General features: G+C 40.1%; 1 protein-coding gene across 2 annotated transcripts in view; it reads right to left on the bottom strand.

Annotated features, from left to right (window-relative positions):
- The window catches only part of Thada (THADA armadillo repeat containing), a 309,811-nt gene that overhangs the window by 44,089 nt on the left and 239,708 nt on the right, over positions 1-26,014 (bottom strand). Inside the window, exons 33-35 of one of the 2 annotated variants that reach the window (XM_042675482.1) lie at positions 4,406-4,785; positions 2,752-2,870; positions 2,326-2,398 (exon numbers count right to left, since the gene is read on the bottom strand). In XM_042675482.1, coding sequence (XP_042531416.1) covers positions 2,326-2,398; positions 2,752-2,870; positions 4,406-4,785 — 572 coding nt within the window. Of the gene's footprint in view, positions 1-2,325; positions 2,399-2,751; positions 2,871-4,405; positions 4,786-26,014 lie in introns of those variants that run through there. The other variant, XM_042675483.1, reaches the window with a different exon arrangement.

Genomic DNA, 26,014 nt, shown 5'->3' with positions numbered 1-26,014 from the left:
AAGAGGGAAATGGGAAAATATACAACAGAGGGGGCCCATCAGCTGCACTGGACATTGATGAAAACGAACTAAGCAACTCAAGGGCAGTGATGGGAGGGAGGGAATGAGGGGGATAGAGGGAACAGTTTACACTAAGCAAAAAATGAACATATCACCTGATGTGGAAGAAATAGTTGTATTGTCAAAGCTCATAGAATTCACAAACATTATAGACTGTGATAATGACAATTTGCCTTGTGAAGATTAAAATGTGTTTGTGACTTTATCACTGTCTCACAATACTATGAAATTTCTGAAATTTATGTAATCAATCTCAATAAGAATTATTTAAAAATTAAAAAAATATGTATTTATTATTTACCATGTGATGTTTTGATACATGCATATAGTTGTGAAATGTTCAAATCACAGCAAACATCTTTTCAGTAAAACAAAGAGAAACTTGCATTCTTTAGCTATCACCCCTCTACCTGTTCATCCTTTTAGCTCTAAACAACTACTAATCTTACTTCTGGATTTGTCTAATTCTGGGCATTGCAGGTAAATAGAATCATATGATCTTTTTATAACTGGCTTCTTTCACCTGGTTCATCCATGCTAGGGGAAATACCAGCAATCTACTCATTTTTTTTCCTTCCCTGTGACTAAGGTTTGCACTCTGAGCCTGGTACTTGCTTGGCAGGCACTCTACCACTTTATCTATGCTTCCAGCCCTTTTTACTCTGGTTACTTTTAAGATAAAGCCCAGATTGGCCTGGACCATGACTCTCCTATTTACCCTCTGCCATAGCTGGGATGAAGACTGTATAATAATATGTCTAACATTTTTATTGAGATAGGTAGGGGTCTTACTTTTTGCCAGGCTGGACTCAAAAGCATGATTCTCTAGATCTTAGCCCCTCAAAATAGCTACAGTTAAAATACAGCTTCTATTCCCCTCACCCCCCCCCCCCAATTTTTTTTTGTTGGTCGTGGGGCCTGATCCTGGGCCTGGGTGCTGTCCCTCAGCTCTTCAACTCAAGGCTAGCATTCTACCACTTGAGCCACAGTGCCATTTATGGCTTTTTCTGCTTATGTGGTGCTGAGGAATTGAACCCAGGGCCTTGTGCATGCAAGGCACACTCTACTACTGAGCCACCTTCCCAGCCCCATTCTATTCCCTTTTATGGCCAAATAATTTTCCATTCTGAGTTGATTGACATTTGGATTGTTTCTTTTATACTGCCATTTTTTTTTTTTCCCTAGAAAGGCAATTGTCATTCTCTAGAACTTCCTGTTTTGGTCTGAACATTTTCTCCAAAAGTCATGCTAAAATTTAATTGCTGCCGTGACAGCATTTATATGGAAGATGAGACCCCTGAGAGGTGATGAGGTCACTAGGGTGGAACTCTAATGATTTGGATGGATAAATGCAGTTATCTCCAGAGTGGGTGAGTCACCACAGGAGTGGCTCTGCTATAAAAGTGAGTTCTTCTGGTGTTCTCCCTCCTCCCCACATGCCTTCTCCTGTGTTATGAGGCAGTGTGAAGGCCATCTTCAGATGTCAGGGTCATGCACTTGGACTTCCAAGCCGCCAGAACTATGAGAAATAAATTTGTCTTTAAAATAAACAACTCAGTCTTAGGACTCTGTTATAGCATCAGAAGATAGATGATCATGACATTAGATTTACCAAGTGAACTATAAATGTTCAAAATATGCTAATTGTTTAAATGATTGTTCTGACTATCTATAGGATAATGGAATTAAATGGAAAGTCTTGCTATGTAGCCAAGGCTGTCCTAGAACTCTAGAACTTTCAGTCCTCTGCCTTAGCTTTCTAAATCCTGGGATTACAAGGTATTGTTGTTGTTGTTATTATTATTATTATTATTTTATTTCCTATTGATTCTGTCCTACTAGCCTGACTTTGAATGACAGATCCAGGAAATAGCTTCTAGCTAGTTAATGCTCACCCTTTGGTTTTCTCTCAAGCCAGCCTCTGGCATTCTGAACTTACCAGCTTTAATATTCTTGGCATTAATTTGCTTTTTCCTATTTCAAGTAGGATCTAGCTACACAAATGGGAAGAAAACAATGGGTATATGAGTGTTGATGGAGAAGTTGTATCATTGTCATGGATTCTAACTGAAAATGCACAAGAGAAAAGAAATGTGGTACTCAGTCTTTTCAAGTTAGTCCTGTGAAAACTCAACACAGAGCAATTGTTTAATAGAAGCCATGCAAACAAGTCACAGCAATTGTGCTTGTTGGGAAAACTGACACCTTCTGGGAAAAGAACACAAACCACCCCCAGCCTCAGGGAAGGCACAGAACTAGCCTTACCTCCTCATGTGTCTGCAGCTGGTAGGCAATCACTCTGGAAGCAAGTCTCAGAGACACACCCTGGATTTCAGATCTGAGGGGGTGGGGGGAGGATCAAAATCAAATGTATAAATCAAACAAATCAAATCAAATATATTGGACATACATATACATTTTTTGTAGGCAATATATAACCTATGTGGAGATGAAATTTTTACCTTTTGGTTATACAAATGTCTCCAGAAGTAATTACATTTGTTTTTTAATGTGTAACTCTGAAGTTATCTTTTCCTTGGGAGAAGATGGAATTGAAAACAGCTCCTAGCTAAGGCTTAGTAAGAAATACAGGACCTGGATCTCTAGGCTAGGACTATGAGCAGGATCACTGCATGGTGACTGATGGGATCACATATGCCACCTGGGCTGCACAGGGACAGTGGGGCAAACCTGTCATTGGAAGCAATCTCCATGGTCCATATCAAGAACTCCTTTGGGGTCAGATGAACACAGCGTTCTGTCTGGGGAAGCCACTCCCTGGGGTCCATGTGATAAAGAATCTTCAGTATCTGTGTGAGCCAAGTCCAAGAAGAAAAAAAAGAGAAAGGTATACTCAGAGAAAAGACTCCAGATGTTAAATAAATATCACTATTAACAGATGACAGGGACCTATCTGTCAAAAGGCTCCTACTGACTTGTTTTCTGGTAATAACCTGTGAGAATCTGAAGCTAGATGGAGTAATTACAAATCTGAAGACTCTTAGTGATAGAACTGGATTCCCAGACTCTAATGGCCTTTCCCCAACGGCCATCTGCTCCCATAATAGGCATATGAGCAAAGATGAGCTCTGACACATTCCTAATTTTTTTTTTGTTGTCGGTTATGAAGCTTGAACTCTGGGCCTGGGCACTGTCCTTGAGCTCTTCAGCTCAAGGTGAGCACTCTATCACTTGAGCCACAGTGCCACTTGCAGTTTTCTGGTAGTTAATTGGAGATAAGAGTCTCATGGACTTTCCTGCCCAGGCTGTCTTTGAACTACGATCCTCAGATCTCAGCGAGGATTACAGGCATGAGCCACCGGCACCTGGCCCAAAGTTGATTTTTTTTTTTTGGGGGGGGGTCTGGTCATGGGGCCTAAACTCTGGGCTTGGGCGTTGTCCCTCAGCTCTTCAGCTCAAGGCCAGTGCTCTACCACTTGAGCCACAGTGCCACTTCTGGCTTTTTTTCTTTTTGCTTATGTGGTGCTGAGAAGTTGAACCCAGGGCCTCAGGCATGCAAGGCAAGCACTCTACCACTGAGCCACCTTCCCAGTCCCCCAAAGTTAATTTTTAATGACCTATTTTTCTAAACACTTTAGAGTGGCTCTGTTTTTGGTTAATCTTTGCTATTAATACCACTATTATCAACCACTATTAAAAATTTATCTTTATTTTTTGTGCCAATCCTGGGGTTTGAACTCAGGGCCTGGGAGCTGTTCTTGACTCTCTCTCTCTCTCTTTTTTTTTTTTTGTCGGTCGTGGGACTTGAACTCTGGGCCTGAGCGCTGTCCCTCAGCACTTCAGCTCAAGACAAGCGCTCTACCATTTGAGCTACGGCGCCACTTCCGGTTTTCTGGTGGTTTATTGGAGATAAGAGTCTCACAGACGGTCCTGCACAGGCTGGCTTTGAACTGTGATCCTCAGATCTCAGCCTCCTGAATAGCTAGGATTACAGGCATGAGCCACCAGCTCCCGGCCTGAGCCTCTTTTGTTCAAGGCTAGCACTCTACAAATTGAGCCACAGTCCCACTTTTGAATTTTTTTGGTAGCTTATTGGAGATAAGAGTCTCATGGACTTTCCTGCCCAAGCTGGCTTTGGACCTATCCTCAGATCCCAGACTCCTTAATAGTTAGGATTACAGGTGCCTGGCACTTAAAAAAATGTCTTTCTATACCTGAAGCATATTATGCATTATACAAAGAGAATCCTCCTTACCCTTTGAGTGCTGAATCTAGTTAATGCCCCTAGAAAGCCTAAGCCTGATCTTGCCTTTCTGATTCTATTTTCCTGGTAGCTCACCAAAGAACTGAGGCATGGAAGGCATCAATCTGGCAGAGATTTTACCTTGCAGAAGCATTCTGGATGGGGTTCCTTCATTGCCAGTAGCAGGAGCTCCTCTGCCATACTGCAGAGCAAGGGTGGTAATCCCTTCTCTCCCAGTGCCGAGGCTGCACATGAGAACCTTTCTAAAAGTGCATCCAGAGTCAGCAAACGCACTTCAGAAAAGGAAGAATTGAGCAGCTGAGAGAAGGTGATGGGAGCGTCATTTGTCTGCCCTCCAGCCTCAGCCAGCCCTGCCCATACTGCACTGAGGGCTAGTTTGGTGAGGCTCTCCAGGTATTGGGGCAGACCTGGCACCTTGATGGTACAGGGGAATCCTGTTATCAGCTCTGATGATGAAATAATCCCCTTGATTTCCTCCCAGAAGCCAAGACTCTTCAGAACTAAAAGCAAAAAAGAAGAGAGAAGAAAGTATTCACTTTATTCAACTTTCTGTGAAAGGACATGGGAGAATGGAAGGCTCAGAAACTGGGTATTAGCCTGGATAGGACCATTACATGTCTTTCCTAGGTGGATCTCAAATAAACAATGTGGTAAGTGCTAGCCCACTAAGGTTGGACTCTGGGCCCAGAAGCAATTTCAATTTAGGCAACTTATAATTTTCCCTCCAAGAAGGATAAAGGCATTACTATCAGAAAATGAACCCTTGGCATCCCTCCTGGACATTCAAACTTCCTGAATCACCAAGCCTCCAAAGCTGATCAGGGGAAAAAGTCCAAATTCTTCTGGGGTTCAAATCTCTCTACAGGACTGTTCTCCAGGGGCTCTGTGTTGACTCTTCGGTGACTTGGAGCTCAGAGCTTATTCCATTGTTAATAGATCTAATTGTTGCAAAATTCTCCCTGGAGTTTTTACTCACTGGTCTTATTCTTCATTTTGAGGCCCTCACTGGCATTTCTGTCAGTGGCATCTGATTACAATTACTGTGCTCCATCTGCCTTTCCCTGATGAAACACTCTACTTCCTGCCCATATGATAGGTCACCTCCCACTATTCCAGCTGCATTGTTTTGGACATGCCTCATCCTCTCTGTAAGTATGGCTCATAAAATGGATGTGACTCCTGCTTAATCTGTCCAACAGGACTATTAACTTTCCCTGTTCTGGACACTAGGTTACTAGTCACAATACTGACTCACATGGAGTACCAGGTCAGCTGGAACCACAGTCCTTTTTTACATGGTCTACTGAAAGGAATGAGTCATCCTTCCCCACCTGTATTTGGTACTCAAGTCAAGGCTTGTTTTCTTTGTTGAATCTCTCTCTCTCTCTCTCTCTCTCTGGTTTGAATTCAGGTTTTTCCAAACACAGCTGGTGCTCTACCACTTAAGCCATGCCTCTACTTTTACCTTTTTGCTGATTATTAGAGGTAAGAGTCTCTTGAATTTGTCTGCCCAAGCTGACTCAAAGTCTCAATTCTCATAGCTCAGCCTTCTTGAGTAGCTAGGATTACAGTTGTGAAGACATTAGTGCCTGGCTCTTCATTTTCTCTTTGTTTTGTTTTAGTCCTAAGTGTATAACTGTTACATTTTATCTACTTGTTAAATTTTAATGTTTGCCTTCTAGTGTGGAGATGAGTGGTATAAATCGCAATCTGAGTCTCAAAGGGAAAGAGAGGTAAGAATGTGTTGGAACAACCAAAGACAAAGGAAGGTTCAAGGGCGTGGAGAAGAATGGACCATGTTGGGAGTATAGACTGCTTGATTTTACTAGAATACAATGTGAGATGGAGAAAAGTAGGAGATCAGGCTAGAGAAGAAATAAGGTGAAGATGTATCTGTCATGGTAGACCACATAAAGGATCTTATATATAGTTCTTCCATATGATCTTCTTCTTCTGTAGGCAAAGGAATGACACTAAAATGTGAACAACCAATCCATTGATTGATCAATCCATCCATACATCCATCCACTCATTTACCGCCCCCCCCATTTATCCTGATTCATTATGTGTTGGTACTACAGTTTGAATTCAGGGCCACATGCTCTCCTTTGGCTTCTCCCTCAGGGCTGGTACTCTACCACTTGAGCCACATTTCTAGTTCTGGTTTTTGTTGGTTAACATGAGTCTCTCTGATTCTTCTATTTTATGATCCTCAGATCTCAGGCTCTTGAGTAGCCTGAGATGTGAGGCTATGTGAACTATCAGTATCCAACTATTTTTATTTTTTATTATTATTATTTTTCACACTGGGTTTCACTTTGTTGATCTTCCCGCTTCTGTCTTCTGAGTGCTAGGAATACAGGCCTAAACCACTATGCCAGTCTTGAAGAGTTATTTTAAATATCAAAGCCAGTTTCTAGCTGATTTCAAGAATAAATGCAACAGAAATGTTTTATCAAGAAGTTTTTTTTTAAACTTGGTTGAAATTTTTAAAAAATTGCATAAATGTATGATAACCTAGGAATTTAAGTAATATGTTGTAATTTTTCAAAAAGAAATCTGCCCTAAGTGGCAAAGACACAGGACCAAGTGTCCAATATGAGTGTATCCCATGTAGGTTACCATATGCCATTCAGGCAGACACATTTCTGCTCTTAACCAAGAGCCTGAAGTCCCAGCGAAAGCAGGGGGTGGTCATCTTTACAAAGCAGCAGGGAAACCCCAAGCAGTTGGGATTTTCAACTTTGTGTCATCTTTCCCTCCCTCCCTCCCTCCCTCCCTTTCCTTCCCTCCCTTCCTTCCTTCCTTCCCCCCCCACCCCCCTCTCCTTTTTGTGCTGCTCCTAGGGCTTGAACTCAGGCTTGGGCACTGTCCTTGAACTTTTTTTTGCTCAAGGCTATCTATCTATCACTTGAGCCACAGCTTCGCTTCTGGCTTTTTTGGTAGTTAATTGGAGATTAAGAGTCTCATAGACTTTCCTGCCTAGGCTGGCTTTGAATCATGATCCTCAGATTTCAGCTTCTTGAGTAGCTGGGATTATAGGCGTGAGCCACTGGCACCTGGCCATCTTTTTTTTTTTTTTTTCTTCAAGAAAGTGAAAGCACTTATTGAAGACTTCAACCCACTGCTTCCCCAGGACAACACTACAGGAAGAAGGTATAAAATTGTGGATGGCTCCCTGAAGCCTGCTGGGAGAGTTAGAACTGTGTTTAGAGGAATTTTTGTGGTCTGTGTCACAAGTGTGCTGCAAGGCAGCAAAGTACCAAATGATGCTCATTTCAGCACTTTCTTTAAATTGCTGCTTGGAAAAAATATTCTCTGGTGTGTTACAACTACCAACCAAAGTGATGGCCTAAAGTGGAGCTTCTCATGCACACATGTATAACAGAAGCCCCTGAAGACTTGCTAAACCACAGAGTGCCTGGCTTCCCCCAGAAATGCCACTTCAGAGGCAAAACCGTGCCATGTCTAAAGGACAAAAAAGGCACAGGTGCTGCTGACTAGTTACTTTGAAAACTGCTGCCTTCAGCCACACATGCCTGAATCCCATGCTAGTAGACTCTGATTTCACTAGCCGGTGGTTGGCCTAAGAAGCTGGCAGGTGATTCTGCTCTGTACCCCAGCTGAGAGCCATACTCTGATGGGACAAATTTACAGAGGCTTGTTGAGTGTGTAGGTGTGTGAGTTGATTGGGGCTAGGGTTCCATGCAGAGTGAAGCTCATGTTAGCCCAGTACTTCATAGTAGAGAAAGTCAGCAAGAAGTCAAAGCATGAATAAGCATTAGCAAGTGTTGCTCCCACAGTGCCAAGAGTGCCACGGCTCACTAGGTACACTTCTGGTCTAGATCTCTTCTAGGTCTTGGATGAAGCAGTGACTTAGAAAGACTAGCCCCTGTTCTCATGGGACTCCCATTTGGGCAGAAACTACAGAGACCACCTCCACTGCATTTGGTACTGAGCAAGGGGTTTGCAGTCTCTAGGTAAATAGGAGGCTGGAGGTAACCATGTTTAAAACTTGAACAAGACATAGCCCAGGAACTAACAAAGTAGTTCTTTCTTCTCAGCCCAGGGAGCATGTGAAATTCATGAGAGCTTTTGGAAAACACTTCTGTTGAGTCCTGGGAGTTTGCAGCTACTGTTTAGTCTTTTCACTCATGGGAGGGAGACTCACCAAGTGGTTTCACAAGCAGGATTTCTCCCTGGTGAGGCAATGTTTGTGTCCTGCCCTATCAAATGTTGTTCAACGTCTAAATCAACAGGTGAGACTTATTTTCGTTTCTGTGAGTGCCTTTTATTTGCAGCACACTAAGAATTGGAATTCATTCCTCTATCTGAAGTTTATCAGACTTCTTCACTTGCAGGTATTTAAGTTTTAAATCTAACTTTTCTCAATTATGGCTGCTTTAGGTTTCTTCTTCTGTTGGGAAGAGGTTGACCTAAAGAATCAAGTTTCTACTTTAATGGCCTCTCTGTAGTTTTATAAGCTGGGATGATTTTTGCAAACCCATCCCACATAAAGCTTTTCCCAGCCCTCTTTGGTGGGAGTCTTTCATGTTCCCACCAGTACAGCCATCTCAGTCACTCAAGTATGTGTGACTGATTCTAAACATCCAATCTGATTTCACTTTTAGAAGTATTTTTTCCTCCTTCAGAGAAAGTATATTTCTGGCCTTCAAGGGAATGCCTTAATGGCTGGATTCACATGATAGAACAAGCCCTCCTACTGTGCTATGTCCTGGCTCACTGGAGAAGTAATTCCTAATAAAATGTTATAAATAATGTGCAGACAGGTATAAGTTGCCAACTTTTGTTTTGCAAAGTAAGGATGTTAAAAACCTATTATCATTTTGTAATGGACAGGCTCTCTTACTACCAAAAACAGAGGAAATGAAATTATAGTGTCACTGGAAAGGACAACTCTTTAAAGGAATTTGATCTTATGAAAAATGTGCAAACCTAGGTGTTGAGGACTCAGAGCTATAATCTTAGCTACCTGGGAGGCAGAGATTAGGAGGACCACAGTTCAAGGCCAGCCAGGTAAAGAGTGCATAATACTCCATTTTAACCAATAGCTGGGCATGGTGTCATGTGCTTATCATAATGGTTATGTAGGAGGCTGAGATCAGGGTTCTAGGCCAGCCAGGGAAAACCATTCATAAGACTCCATCTCAACCAAAATGCTAGGTGTAGTGGTGCAAACTTATTATCTCAGCTATGACAAGAAGCATAATTAAGAAGATCATTGTTCAGGCAGGCTTCTACAAAAAGTGGGTAACCAAAAAATATACCAAATATGACTAGAGCAAAAAGAGCTGAAGACTTAGTTCAAATAGTAGAATGCCTAACTATGAAGCACAAAGCTATGTTTTACTGGGTCAGGGGCTGGTAAAAATGTCACCAGAAAGCAGCATCTAGGATAGCAGTTTTAGAGTCCAAAGCCTCCAGAGAATGGTCTATTTGGATAGCTCAACTCCCAGGAACAGCGATAACTTAGGAAGAAACCAAAGGAGTTCTTACTCAGTAACCTGCCTGTGAAAAGGAGTCCAGTAGCTATTTATACTGTGTCTTCTGGTGACCTCAGATGTACCATTTTAACAATTTTTAGTTTCCACACAAGTTGGAGATTTCAGTTCTGTTTGCATCAGCAATAGTGCTTGTAGCTAAAGTAAATTTTGGACCTCAAGGCTTGTGTTCCCTAACTAAGGTGGGGGTGCTAACATCCACCAGGTTGCTGATGAGGACTTAGCAGCAGCAGTACTTGAACAGAGATGGTGTTCAGGAGCAGGAACATAATCATCACACAGTTCTGCCACTTTTGATCTTCTGAGCTGCTGATGCAGGTTTGTCAAAATTTCTTTTTATGTTGTTGCATGTTTTGTTTTAAGACTGTGTCTTACTATGTTGCCCAGGTTGGTCCTGCCATAGCTTTGTAAGCACCTGGGATTAAAAATGTGTGTATGTCTGGTTCAAAATTTCTTTAAAAAATTTAAAAGATAATATGGTAGCTAGGGACTGGTGGATCACGCCTGTAACCCTAGCTACTTAAAAGGCTAGGAACTGAGAATTGTGGTTTCAAACTAGCTGGGGCAGGAAGGTTTGTGAGACTCTTATATCCGATTAACTACCAAAAGCTGAAAGTAGAACTGTAGCTTAAGTGGTGGAGTGCTAGCCTTCAGTGAAAAATCTAAGGGACAGTGCCTAAGCTGTTCAAATCCTGTACTGGTACAAAAAAACCCCAAAACAAACAACAAAAAAAAAAAAAGAAAGAAAGAAAAAGAAAAAGAAAAAAAATGCATGCCAATCTGAATAGCTTTAACAAGGGCACTCTGAAAAATCATTGATATAATACATATAATTACCATATTAATAATCATATAGTGCAGTTACAATTTAAGAGCATTTAACTTAGGTGAATGGGGAGGCAGTCCCCCAGGCATTCCTATCTCTGAGCAATGTCCTAGACGGTAATTTTACTGTTACATTAGACCAGGGGCTCTTAAACTTTAGCTGCTCACTTTCAGGACAAATAAATCTAGGGTGTGGCCCCCTAGACCATACTTCCTAACAAGTTCCCAGGTAATACTGCTGCTGCTGGTGGTGAAGAGACCACACATGCTCCACCTCAGACCATCTGAGATCATCTTTACTTCTTAGTATAAACACCTTGCCATGCTGAATGTGGGTAATTCTAGTGTCTGGTGGTGTTTTGTTTTTTAAGACTGTGGCCCCTAATCATAAGTCAAACTCTTCATCTAGTACTCAACTACAGAACTGTAAACAATTCCTGGTCTTTGCTCTTATGTCTCTCAAGGTAGCCTAAAGGCCTTGGGCTGAACTGCTCAAAGTAAAAAGGGCATGAATGATAAAGTGGCTAGTCGCTGGTAACTCACATCTATAATCCTAGATACCTAGGAGGCTGAGATCTGAGGATCACAGTTTGAATGAAGCCAGCTGGGCAGACAATTAACCAGCAAAATGTGGAAACTGGACGTATGGCTCAAGTTGTAGAGCAACTAACTAATACTTTGTGCAAGAGCATGAGGCCCTGAGTTTAAGCCCTAGTACTAGCACAAAAAGCGGGGTGGGGTGAGTATATAGGCTGAATAGCAGTATTTTCTTGGTCACAACAGAGATGGGTACAGGAATGACAAAAGCCCCAGGAATCATAGCAAATCATAAATAGCAATTCGTACCTATGAATGGGAAAGTATCCCTCTGGGAATGAAAAGGCCAAACAGACATGTACATGGTTTCAATACCATAAAGTAAGTCACTTACTCAGACAATGTGCAAATGGCAGTGACATTGCTTGTGCCACTCTGGATGCTCGTCTGTCACTGAGTCTCAGAAGATTCTTTATTCTGACTGACCATGCACACGCTATGCTCTCTGCCTCAAGTGAATAAATTAATGAATGAATTTGCCTTTCACATTTTGAATTCTCGGATGTCACTAGGTCAAAAAAGTTTACAACATAGTTGTTCTACAGTTTCCTCTGCTCTCCCTCTATTTCCTGGCAACTTTACACTCCACCAAAAGAGGGAAGGGTGCAAAGAAAATCCAAAGCAGATTTCCACTGTGAATCACAGCAGGATGGTCTGCTTTTTCTATTTCTGACAACTGTAGATTGGTAAAAAAAAATCTGTAATCAGATCCAACAAAAATTCTTATTGCAAATAGTTGATAAACTGGTTCTAAAGATAATCAGTTGATAATTTCACTTTCTGTGAATGTTAATGTCTTGTTATGCAATTCCTCAGTTAAAAAAAAAGTTCCTTTTGTACAGAACAGGAAACCATAGGAACTATAACAACAATAAAAATGAACTAATTTAATCAATCTTGGCTTTTCCTTACTGAAGGGAAATTCCATTGTCTCTGTGTGTGTGTGTGTAGTGTGTATTTAAAATCCTCTGCCCCTCCCAGTAAACTGTAATCTTTTTTTTTTTTTTTTGGGTCCGGTTGTGGGTCGTGGGGCCTGAACTCTGGGCCTGGGCGCTGTCCCTCAGCTCTTCAGCTCAAGGCTAGTGCTCTACCACTTGAGCCACAGCGCCACTTCTGGCTTTTTTCTTTTTGCTTATATGGTGCTGAGGAATCGAACCCAGGGCCTCATGCATGCAAGGCAAGCGCTCTACCACTGAGCCACCTTCCCCGCCCCTAAACTGTAATCTTGACCCCAGGAGCCCTTTTGGTTATAATGTATAGAAAGACATGTGGAGGTCTTGCAGACTAACCATGTCTCCCCTGAGATGAGCCTATTTTTGTTTCTAGTTCTCTGAACCTTTCTGGCTGCATATACAGGTGTGGCTCCTACTACATGCACCCTTGAAAACATTCCCTCTTTCCCTGGCTTCCAGCATTTTCTCAGATGCATGTATCTTCCAGAAGATGATTCCTTACTTGTTGCATAGACGGGAGAATATGCTTCTGAGAATACCATGTGAAGACTACGCTGTCGATCCAGTAAAGAAGAGCTCAGCTTTTCTAGCTTGGAAGGCACAAGAGTGCTTTAAGGATTTGGGTAAAGTTGAGCTCATCAGGCACTGGGAAGGACAGCATTTTTTTTTTTTTTTTTGGGTCAGGTCATGGGGCCTGAACTCTGGGCCTGGGCGCTGTCCCTCAGCTCTTCAGCTCAAGGCGAGCGCTCTACCACTTGAGCCACAGCACCACTTCCGGCTTTTTTCTTTTTGCTTATGTGGTGCTAAGGAATGTGGTGCTCTATCACTGAGCCACCTTCCCAGCCCAGGACAGCATTTTTCACAACTTGCCTCTACCTTCTGGCCCCACACTGGGGCTTTTGTCCAATATAGTAAAGAAGTCAGGATATATGTAGATAAACATGTAAGAAACCAAAGACACAAACCTACAAGTTATTTCCCAGCATTTGCTGCTTCTGTCAATGAACTGCTCTGAAGGGTAAGACTGGAAATAAAAAACTTCCCCACCATGACACCATAGACACCCCTTCAATCCTTGTTCAATTTAATTTTTTGGAAGTGGCGCTGTGGCTCAAGTGGTAGAGCGCTCGCCTTGAGCTGAAGAGCTGAAGGACAGTGCCCAGGCCCAGAGTTCAAGCCCCATGGCCGACTAAAAAAAAAAAAAAAAAGAGATTGAATTCTGGGGCTGGGAAGGTGGCTCAGTGGTAGAGGCCTTGCATGCCTGAGGCCCTGGGTTTGATTCCTCAGCACCACATAAGCAAAAAGAAAAAAAAAAGCCGGAAGTGGCATTGTGGCTCAAGTGGTAGAGCGCTAGCCTTGAGCTGAAGAGCTGAGGGACAGTGCCCAGGCCCAGAGTTCAGGCCCACGACCGGACCACCCAATTTAATTTTTTATTTACAGAGGAATGAGGGCTTCTCTGATATCCTTAGGCAATGAAACTGACCTGAGTGCATCATTTAATTAATTGGCAAACTTCTGTTGCCTCACTTGTATGAAAAGTCCAGGACCATCGTTTTCAGTCTCTAGCCAGTGTTACAACTCTTGGGAATGGGAATTGAGCCTGGGCTCCAGGGTCTGCATCTTTACTGCATCATACACAAACACCAGCAGGTGTGATACTGTAAGTTGCAGATCATAGCTGGCAAAAATCCAACAGCATCTGGTTGGACTAGGAAGTCCAGCCCCAATATGGAGAGCAGAGTTAAGTACATTCTGACAGGTGAGCAATGGAAGTGACCTTATGTGTAAGTTTATACAGTGCTATGGTTTATATGTTACCACCAAAAATTAAGATGAAATTTAATCCATATTGTGAGGTAATAAGAGGGGGGAACAAAGGTTGAGTGAGGACAAAAGAATGGAGTCCTGGGCACTGGTGACTAGCTTGTAATTCTAGCTACTCCGAGGATGAGATCTGAGGATCACAGTCCAAAACAAAAGAGTGGGGTCCTAATACAATGGTGTGATGGCTTTATATGAAGCTAAGAAGCTGTGTTGGCATGTGGTGTCTGCCATGTGATAGGAAGGCTCTTACTAAGTCTCAGCAGTTCTTAAGACTTCCAGATCTCTTGAGTTATGTAAGTTTCTTTTCTCTTCTCTTCTCCTTTCTTTGCTTTCCTTTTCTTTTTGTGCTTGGTCCTGGAGCTTGAACTCAGGGTCTGGGTGCTGCCTGAGCTTTTGTGCTCTAGGCTAGCACTCTATCACATGAGCCATAGGCCTACTTCCTGCTTTTTTGGTGATTAATTGGAGGTAAGAGTCTCATGGACTTTCTTGTGTGGGCTGGCTTCAAATCATAGTCCTCAGATTTCAGCCTCCTGAATAGCTAGGATTACAGGCATGAGCCACTGGTGCTCAGTGCTTCTTTTATTTATTAAAGTACACCTATTCTGTGATACTGAATGACAATAACAGGAAATAGAATAAGACTTTCAGACACCACCCCAGAAGCTCTGACTCCTACCCTGGATGTGTTGACCATTCCTTTTTTTTTTCTTCTGTGATCTATGGTTACCCCTTCACAGGAATTGTCATTCTAGCACAATCAACTAGAAATCTGAACCGAAAATGTAGGAAATTATTGTCTTTAAACCTTGGACATGGGCAGAGCAAGATTGAAGGTCTTTGAGAGAAAAAACAAACAAGGTTAACCTTATGCCTACTCTAACCTATAGCTGAAAGACAATTTCCAAGCCTTAGCAGAAGCAGAACACAGAGCCCAGAGGTCTGGCTCAGGGGAATGATGGAACGATGAGGTAATTTTGGAAAGACTGAGGCATCTAGAAACAGTGGGACACAGCCTAGAGGAGGGATCTACGTAGTGTGAGTAACCTTGCTGATTTGCATATCTGCAGGTCAAGGGACTCCTTGAATCTTTCAACTGAATATTGATCTGCAATCTGCATGCATGGGGTGAAACTCTGTGAGGCTGGGTAGAAGAACAAGAGAGTGGGCTGAATAATTTCTGACTGAATTCTCTCAGCCAGAGTAAGAGACCTTTAAAAAGTATTACTTTGTAAGTAGAGCTAAATTTGCCCTAAATTAAAGCTCCTTTTCAGATTGAACCCATCAGGACAAAGCTTAAACAAATCTAGGAAGAATCCAACCATTCTAATGTAACCCCAAAGGAGCTTGGCATTTTGGAGGAATAAAACAAAACCCAGCATCTAGCAATAAAATAAACATTTTGGGGCTTCTAATAAAAAAGCTACCAGCCTACAAAGAAATTGGAAAGTATAATCCATAACCTGATAAAAGATTCAGAAAAGAGATGGACCCAGAAATAGTGATAATTAGAAATGAGGGCATGAAAATAGCTGATACATGGTACTCAAGTATGGAAGATGAAAAAGGACAGAAACAAGATGATCAAAACAGTATATAAAATTTAAAAATACACTGGATAGGGCTGGGAAGGTGGCTCAGTGGTAGAGTGCTTGCCTTGCATGCTCGAGGCCCTGGGTTCGATTCCTCAGCACCACATAAGCAAAAAGAAAAAAGCCAGAAGTGGCGCTGTGGCTCAAGCGGTAGTGCGCTAGCCTTAAGCTGAAGAGCTGAGGGACAGCGCCCAGGCCCCGAGTTCAGGCCCCACGACCGGACCCAAACCCCCCCCCCCCAAAAAAAATACACTGGATAAAATTAATAGCAGATTAGACAATACAAAGAAAACAATGGGAAATTTGGAGACATAGAAGTAGAGGCTATAAAAAACCGAAAATGGATTAAAAAAGGGCAAAAAGAAAGAAACTCAGATCATCAGTGACCTGGTGGACCAATTTCAAGTGACCTAATTCACATGAATGAAATCTCTAAGAGAGGCAAAAGAGGGCAGAAGAAATATTCAAAGGCACAACAGTGCTAGAATAACCGGAAACTGTATGAAAAAAAAATCATAGAATTTCAACCTCATTTTATGGCATGTAAATATAAAACTTAAAGCTGTAATGCTAGAAGAAAATGTGAAAGAACATCTTTATGACTTTGAGATAGCCAAAGACTTCTTAGGAGGGCACAATAAACACTGAATACAAAAGAAAGCCAATTGGTCAATTAGACAATATCAGAAATAAAAATATCTGCTGGTGTGAGTGCCTATAATCCTAACTACTCAGGAGGCTGAGGTCTGAGGATCGCAGTTCAAAGCCAGCCCAATAATGTCTGTGAGACTCTTATCTCCAATAAACCACCAGAAAACTAGAAGTGGCACTGTAGTTCAAGTGGTAGAGCACCAGCCTTGAGCTGAAGAGCTGAGGGACAGCGCCCAGGCCCAGAGTTCAGGCCCCACAACTGACAAAAATAAATAAATAAATAAATAAATAAATTCTGCTCTTCAAAAGACATGCCAAGAAAATGAAAGCCAAAGAGGTAAAAGTTATTTATGAAATATTTACCTGTATAAAAACTTGTCTACAGAAAAATTTTCCCCCAATGCTGGGGATCAAATGTACAGATTTGTGCAAGTTAAGCAAGCACTTTACCATTAAACTACATCCCCAGTCACAAAATACCAACTCTTATAACTCAATGACAAGTCAAACATTACTATGTAAAGAACTGTGCAAAAAATTTGAATAGATACCTTACTAAATCACAGGCCAAATGAAAAGAAACATGACATAATTAGAGAAATAACTAGAGAAATGTAACTTGAAAGCATGAGATGAATACAAACCCAGTGGATATCTAAAGTTAACAAGAGTGATAATACCAAGTCCAGATGGAAATAAGGATGTCTTATTCATTGCTGGTGAAACACAATGTCCTTTTGCTGGTTCATTGGAGATTAGAGTCTCATGGACTTTTTCTGCCTTAGCTGGCTTTCAACCACAATCCTCTGCTTACTGATTACAAGTATGTGCCTTTGGTGCCTAGCTTCATTTTGCCATTTCTTTTTTTTTTTTTGTCGGCTGAGGGGCTTGAACTCTGGGCCTGGGCGCTGTCCCTCAGCTCTTCAGCTCAAGGCGAGCGCTCTACCACTTGAGCTACAGCCCCACTTTCTGGTGGTTTATTGGAGATAGGAGTCTCATGGTCTCTCCTGCCCGGGCTGGCTTTGAACCGTGATCCTCAGATCTCAGCCTCCTGAGTAGCTAGGATTACAGGCGTGAGCCACCAGCGCCCGGCTTGCCATTTCTTATAACATTAAATTATCCTTATCATTTGACTCTTAGATTTCTTTTTTCTTGTCTTTCTTTTTTTTTTTTTTTGCCGGTTGGGAATCTGAACTCTGGGACTAGGTGCTGTCCCTCAGCTCTTCTGCTCAAGGCGAGTGCTTGACTGCTTGAGCCCACAGCGCCACTTCTGGCTTTTTCTGTTTATGTGGTACTGAGGAATCGAACCCAGGGCCTCATGCATGCAAGGCAAGCACTCTACCACTGAGCCACCTTCCCAGCCCTCTTTAGATTTCTTACTTAAGAGAAATTAAAACATGTGACCAAGCACTTATTTGTGAATGCTTAGAGCTATATTACTGAAAATTTCCACCAAGTGGAAACAACCCGTTTGTTGTTCATCAACTGATGAATTAGTATAAACAAACTATACATATAAGATACTACTCAGCAATTACAAAGCAATTACAAATTCACACCATAGTAGCAGACATAAAGGACATATTAATAGACATAAAAGACAAAATCACACAATCACCTCAAGAAACAGAAAAGGCACTTATCAAAATTTATCACCCTCATATTTATTATTTAAAAAAAACTTTCAACAAAGTGGAAAGTGAAGGGAATTTCTTCAACTGGATATATGAGTATCAATAAAAAATCCACATCACAGTTAATGGTGAAGGTCTGAATGTTTTCCCCCTGTGATCAGGAACAAGACAAGGATGCTTGCTCCTGCCACTTCTGTTTAACACTGTATTGGAGGTTCTAGCCAGAGCAATTGGGCAAGAAAAAGAAATAAAAGCTACTCAGATTGGAAAGGAAGAAGTAAAAGCTACCTCTCTTGCAAATGCAAATAATACAATCTTGCATTTAGAAAAATCTAGGAAGAAGAACTGCCCCCCCACAAAGACACATGCAGAACTAATAAATGAGCTCAATAAGATTTCACTATAAAATATCCATACATGAAAGACATGCATGATGTATAAACTGAAAATTGTATTACTGAAAGAAATTAAAGAGACTTTTATATAAATAGAACATTCATGGACCTAAAAACCTCATACTGTTATGGTAGCAATAATCTTCAAATCGATTTACAAATTCTGTGTAATACCTACTGAATTGCAGTTGACTTTCCTTTCTTTTCAAGCACCCTCCAGAAGTTGATAAGCTAATCTATTTGAAAATTTATGGAATTCATAGTAAAGCAATCTTGAAAAAGAGGAACAAAGTTGGAGATTCACAAGCCTAATTTCAAAAGTTACTTCACAACAATCCTTAGCAAAAAAGAGCAATTCTGGAGGTTATCACAATACCTGACCTCAAATTATACCAGACAGTCAAAGCAGCAAAACCAGCAAAGTACTGGTACAGAAGAAAACACACAGATGAATGGGAAAGAATAAAGACCCAGAAATAAGCCCACATGGCCACAGGCATATGATTTTTTTTTTTTGTGTGTCAAAGATACTAAAAACCTGTTGGAGGAAAGACAACCTCTTTAACAAATGGTGCAAGGAACTGGATAAGAAACTGAAGTTAGGTCCCTATCTCTTACCCTATAAAAATTAATTCAAAATGAATCAAAAGTTTACATGTAAGGCCTAGAATCTTGAAACTATTAGGGGAAAACATAGGGAAGACCCTGGAAAATATACCGACATAGGTTATACCTTTGGTTATACCTAAAGTCGGAGATTATACCTTTCTGAACAGGATTCTAATTGCCCAGGAAATAAAAGTAAGAACTGACAAATGAAACTGTATCAAATTAAAAAGCATCTATATGGCAAAGGAAACAATGATCAGAATCAAGAGACAACCTACATACAGAAAAGGAGAACATCTTTGCTAGCTATCATTAAGAATTACTATCCAGAATATATAAGGAACTCCAAAGATTACAAACCAGTAAATCCAATGGAGAAATGAATAAGACAGTTCTCAAATGATGAAGTTCAAATGGCCAATAAACTCATGAAAAAATGCCATTCTTAATTATAAAGGAAGTAACATCAAAATTACAGTGAGATTCAGTATCATCCCAATCAGAATGTAGTCCAGAAAACAAACAAAAGGACAACCAACAGACTGGGAGAAGATCTTTATCAGCAATACATCAGATAAAGGCTTAATATCTGAAAGATAAAAGGAGTTCAAGAAACTAATTCACAAACAGTGAGAACAAAGGAGGATACTCCGAGGAAAGGAACAGAAAGGCAACATGCCTATGTATATTTAATCACACAAAACAGTATCAAAAGGAACTCCAGGAAATGAAAACAAGAGGTGGTGTTTTCTTTTTTGTTTTCTTTCCTTTTTGTTCTGTGTGTTCATTTGAAGTATAAAGGGTGGCAAAGAAATGAAGGGACAAAGGGTGACCAAATGTAGTAATGATATGTTGAAAATGAACTGGGAGAGAGTGAGGGAAAGGGTGACATTGTCCAAGGAGAAATGTACTCTTTACTTGACTTCTGTACATCACCTTTATAATAACAACATTTTTTTTAAAAGGAAGCAAACAAAAGTGCTGTTGAGGATGCAGGGATAGGTGAAAGACAAAAATAGACTCTTAATACATTATTGGTAGGAATATAAATGAGTACAGCTACTATGGAAATCAGTATGGAGGTGCTTCGTAAATATATATAACTTCCAATAAGATCCTGCTGCACTACTGTTGGGACATATATCCAAAGCAATGTAAATCTGCACACAGCAGAGATAGATGCAAACCCATGTACAGTAGCAGTATTCACACTAGCTAAACCATGGAATGAGCCTAGGTGTCTATCAACAGATAAATGGATAAAGAAATTGGTTTGTGATAGAGTATTAATTGGTGACAAAGAAGAATGAAATTGTGGCTTTGTTTTTGCTTTATTTTACCAGTCCTGGGACTTGAACTTAGGGACTGTGCACTGTCCTTGAGCTTCTCTGTGCTCAAGGCAAGTGCTCTACCCCTTGAGTCACAGTGCCACTTCCAGCTTTTTCTCTTTATATGGCACTGACGAATCGAACCCAGGGCTTCATGCATGCTAGGCAAGCACTCTACCACTAAGCCACATTCCCAGTTGAAATTGTGTCTTTTTGCAGGGAAATGGATAGAACTAGAAGTCATCGTGCAAAGTAAGTCAGACTGAGAAAGACAAATATTATATGTTCTCTGTTACATGAAAAACTTCAACCTTTAATATGTAAGTATTAAACAAGGGAGAAATATTTTGGGGTGAGAACCATGGGAGGGTTAAGGGTATGGGAGGATATAATATGACTGAAGTACTTCAACTGATGTACACCAGGAAAAGTGAAAAAAAATTACTACAAAATAATGGAAGAAAGCAGTATGCTCTGGGTATAAGATCAATGTACAAAATACTTAGATGTACCAAAAATATTTGCAAATTCTGTAGTTTGCAAGAAATTAAAATCTAAAAAAAAAAAAAAAACCAACAACCCAAAGACCCTATTAAAAATGAACAAGTGATCTGAAGACATTTCTCCAAAGATACATAAATGACCAATTAGTACTAGAAACGATGGACAACATCATTTTTTATTAGGAAAATACAAACCAAAAGTATAATGAGATATTATTTCATACATACTAGAATGGCTAAAATAAAAAAATGGACATAACAAGTGTTGACAAGAATGTGGAGAAATTAGAAATGTAATGAATTGCTGGTAGAAACGTTAGATGGTGGAGACAGTTTAGTAACTTCTCAAAAATGTTAAACTTAGAATTTGTATATGGCCCTCAAACTGGGTTCCCAGGAAGATACTCAGAAGAACTGAAAACACAGATCTCTGCAAAAATGTGCCCAGGAATATTTATAGTAGCATTGTTCAAAATACCCCAAATGTAGAAACAAACCAAAAATCCATCGACTGGTAAACAAAATGTGATATCTATACAACTGAATATTAGTTGTCTATAAAAAAGAATAAAGCAACAATTCATGCTACAACATGAATGAGCTTGGAAACAGGTTAGTGAAAGAACCTAAACATGAAGGGCCACATAGGTATGATTCTACATATGAAATATCTAGAATAGACTTTCAAAAGGTATTTGTATACCAATATAATTGACATGGGCAATGAGTTTCAGATTATTTGTGATGAAGGGCTGGAGTGGAGAGAGGTAGGAAGAAGTAGAAACTTGAAATCATAGATGATTTGAGAAACTTCTTGCTCATTTGAACACTGTTTTTTTCTTGGGGTATGAATGTAGGCCAGATGGTTTCAGACATAGCTCAATCATAGACACAGACACTAAGTCCAAACTCTTACACTATTTTAAGTCCCTTAACTGGGTCAATAAAATTGGCAGCTGGACCAGGAGTGAAAAAAGCTGAACCTTTTCACTAGTTAGCTGAGGTTGACCTCAGGTACATTTAATTATAACAATTTCCACGTTACCTACTGATCAAATGATTTTAAGCTGAAGTTCTGAGAACTGAAGATTTATATATTGACATCAGACTTGGAATAAAAAAATTAATCTAACAATCTAATAACACTCTGAATTGCCTTGACTTAATTTTTTTTGAAAAGATTATCTTTAAGTAGTTGTACAAAGGGGTTTCAACTCAACATGTCAGTTTCTGAGTATAATTCATCTTGATCAATGTCACCCTATCATTTTTTTCCTCATTTCTCCCAGCCCTATCCATCCTAAATTATTTAGTTCCATTTTCACATATGTTCACTGATTATTGACTGTGCCTTGACCTTTTCTTTAAATTTATTTATTGTTATGATAGAGGTGATGTACAGAAGGATTACAATTACATGAATCAGGAAATGAGTACAGTTCCTTTCCTACAGAGTCTTTTGTTCCCTCATTCTCTCCCAGTCCCTCCCTCTTGTCTCCACCCACAAGTTGTATAGTTCACTTTCATCAATGTCCAGTGAGCTCCAGTGCTGCACTTTTTCATCCTGTTTCCCTCGAGTTCTGTGCCCTCTCTCTCACCCTCCCAAAGATATACAAGTGAATACACCATGTATATGGTAAAGAAGACAGAATCATCAAAAGCTAAAAACTGAAAAAAAGAAGAAGTCTTTTGTTTTCTTATCTTGGAGTTGGTTTCAGTATGTATATTATTTTATATAAACATGAAGAGGCATTTATTAGCCCTGCACCTTTCTGATTCTCTCCTAAGAGTATCCTCTTTCGGTCTCACTGTATCTAGAATCCGGTATAATTGATCACATCCCAGTGTATTTTAGATCTAACTTCTGCATATCAGAGAGAACATGTGCTTAGTTTACCTCACTAAACATGATTTGATCTAGTTGTATCCATTTCCCTGCAAATAACATTATTTTATTCTTTCTAATGTATGCCTTGACTTTTGAAAGACGGCGAGGACTCATGTGCTTATTTTAGCACTTACCCTTCCCTGGGAAAAATATTTTGGCAAAAGCAACAGTTCAGATGGCAGACAGTCCCAGTGTTTCAGAGAAAACCAATTCATTGACAATATGTCTTCTCCTCCCATCCCCTGAAATTTCACTGCTGCAGGCCCAGGAATGAAAAGTTCCCAGAAGATTCTAAAAATACATTCTTAATCCCACCCGGAACTGAAAGAATCACACCAACTGTGTCATATTAACCACATCTGCATCCACCACCAATAAAAGTGTGTGACCACAGAACAGATAAGAATTGTTTTCAATTTGTTCAGATGGAATTGCTTAAATTTAACCCAATTAGACCAAATATCTAATTTAAGAGTTTGTAAATTGCCAATGTTTTCATTCTCTGTAATTGTTCAGCTTTATCTCTTAAGAACTTAAGTGAAGGAAGTTAATAAGTCATAAAAATAACCGACCTTATTTTTATTCATGTCACATATATATTACTCACCTTCTAGGCAGTACAAAGCACTGTTGAATATTTCTTCCAGATTTTACCACTTAACCATCATCAACATCTCAGCTGGCCTGAGGGAAGGTTTACATTACCTAACTTCCCTTATATAACCCAATAAAGTAATAAACAAGACTTGTCTTCTGATCTAATACTGATCTATGAAGCCCACTGACTTGGTATTTTGATATTTGGGGATTCTGACTTCACGTCACAAGCTGGTCACTTTTAAGGCATTTAGAAAAAAAAAGTAACAATAATAAAAATAACATTCCAGTTGTTTATTGTACTTGGCAGAGTGATGAGATCTCAACTTATAAATCTCAACTAACAAAGAAACCACAAAACTCAGTCGCCAGCAGCCTGGTATTGGGAAGTCTTTGGTGTAGTGGCTACAGATCCACTTTCCAAGGGAAAAGGGCAGGTGGCTTCAGGAGAGCAAGTTTTCTCTTTCTAGTAATGTCTGGCTCTGCTCTTGGGTTATTCCATACACCCTCGAGATGGGAATAGGAACTCAGGCAGGAAGGGCTCCATAAAATTCTGTGATTTAGAAGCTCCTATAAAAGGATCCCTCTCTGTGGCCTGGGAGTTCTGTAGTATGGGCAGAGACCTGGCAATCTGGATCCACAGAGAAGAGTTCTGCGATCACCCTCCTAAGACAGTGACCAGTCTTTCCTTGTATTATGAGCATAGTGTGGGTGGCTGGAAACCTTAGGCTCTGCCACCTTAGTATATATGTAACTTGGGGCAGTTTCTCTGTCTTAGTTTCTTCAACACTAGTACACTAAGATAAAAGTTACATAAAATGCCTGGCCACAGTGCTTGGAAGTTAAGTGCTCAATGAATGTTGGCAGTGCTATTTTCCTACCAAGATGTGAAAACAATGTTTCTTAAAAAGGAGAGTACAATGGGCATCCTGTATATATCCCTGGGATAGAAAAATAGCCTCTGGATTATTTATACAAATTATGTGTTATGGACAAATCCCTTTTCAGCTAAAACATTTTAATGAAATTATGATGTCATTTATTACTTTTGGATTATCAAATTCTCTTCAAGATTAATACTGTAATAAATACACACATAAGGATAAAAGAACTAGGTTGCACAAAAAATTACTAAATTGGAGCACAGAAAAGGAAAAACTCACACATAAATCCACCAAGAAAATTTAAAATAAAAGTCTGAATGTGTAAGTCGGTATAATATTAAACTTAACAGAAGAGAATATTTAATTCAGGATCCATGAAAAACCCAAGTTTAAGGTAATAAGCATAAAGAGAAATAAGAAAGCCCATCTCTCACGGAAAAAAAAGGTAAATATTGAGTCAGGTCTTAGAGGATATTTTTGTCAATAGATATTTCAATGGGAAATTTCTAATCTGAGAGCTATAAATAACTTAAAAATAAATTTAAAACGAGAATTAAAGCTCTTTGTTTCAACATCTCTGATCAGGCATAAGAATAGAGCCCCTGGGTCCTTGTAGCAAGTTAAGACTTTTTCTTCTTACTCCTCCAGCTACAACCAGAGACTATAATTTTCCTTTCTACAGGAAACTGGTATATACTAATGATGACAGCTGGGTTCAGATGGGGAATGAGAACACTGGGGACAAAGAGTCCTCGTGGGCTTAAATCAGTTTAAAACTCCAAACACAACTCCCAGATTTGGACTTTTAAAAACCCAGTTAATGGCTGAGGAAACCTCAAATGATTGGGAAGTACTAAGATAAAAGTTTGATTGCACAAACACATCATTATCTTAAGCTTTCCTAATTACCTTCTTGCCTTTCTCCTTCACTGTTTTTCTCCTTGTTTATGCCCCCAGCCCTCTAATTTTAAAGGCAGCAACAGCCTTCTAAGGTCACTTATAAAATAGGGCTTCAGAAGGAGATAGGCAGAGCCTTCTCTATGTCCTTCGTACCAAAAAAGAAAATTCCTGAAATTATTGCTTCATTTTCTTTTGGGAAAATTAGTCTCTTTTAAGATTCATACTTACATTCAGTGTTTAAATGTATGTACTCATAAACGAAACAGAATCACTCATAAAGGTAGTTAAATGGAAAATAACAGGCCTAAATCCCCTATAATCTCAGCATTTTGAACAACTATTTTTAACACTGTGTGGCCTTTCATGCCAATCTCCATGCACCAAGTTTCTCAAGCCTCCAAAAATGGGTTAACATAAAAGTAGGAGAATCTCCTAGATAGCCAATGGATTTTCAATTACACTCATTTTGGCTGACAATAGAAACTTGGCTCTTTAAGGATCCTAAGAGTCTATGAGGATAGGGCAGAGAAAGAAATGCCACATTGCCTCAAAAATCACATGATCCCATTTGTTCTATATCCTCCACAACAGTCTCCTTTGACCCGTGGAGCACTCCACTGAATTTCTGCTTCATCAGTCTCACCTTCCTAGCCTTGACCCTGCCCTAGTTCTCTAAGGCTGTGCTGATTTGTACCTCACTCTCCCCTGGTTATCCACCTCCTACTGGCCCATCTGGTGAAATTCCTTCTTATGACCAAAACCTCCTCTTCAACTGAGCTCTTCCTATCTCCCCAAGTAGAAATGGCAAAAGGCACTTTTCCTTTAGTGTTTCAAATGTATCCCACCCTTATTGTACTTATAAGCTCAAGACATAATCATTTCTTGGTACAGGTATTCAACATGTATCTGATGCTCACATACCATAAAAATGAGAATATAGGGCTGGGAAGGTGGCTCAGTGGTAGAGTGCTTGCCTTGCATGCATGAGCCCATGGGTTCGATTCCTCAGCACCACATAAGCAAAAAGAAA

The sequence above is a fragment of the Dipodomys spectabilis genome, unplaced genomic scaffold (assembly GCF_019054845.1).
Source record: "Dipodomys spectabilis isolate Male_0828 unplaced genomic scaffold, ASM1905484v1 ptg000026l, whole genome shotgun sequence".
Classification (NCBI taxonomy): domain Eukaryota; kingdom Metazoa; phylum Chordata; class Mammalia; order Rodentia; family Heteromyidae; genus Dipodomys; species Dipodomys spectabilis.
This window is presented reverse-complemented; position numbering and strand designations above follow the sequence as displayed.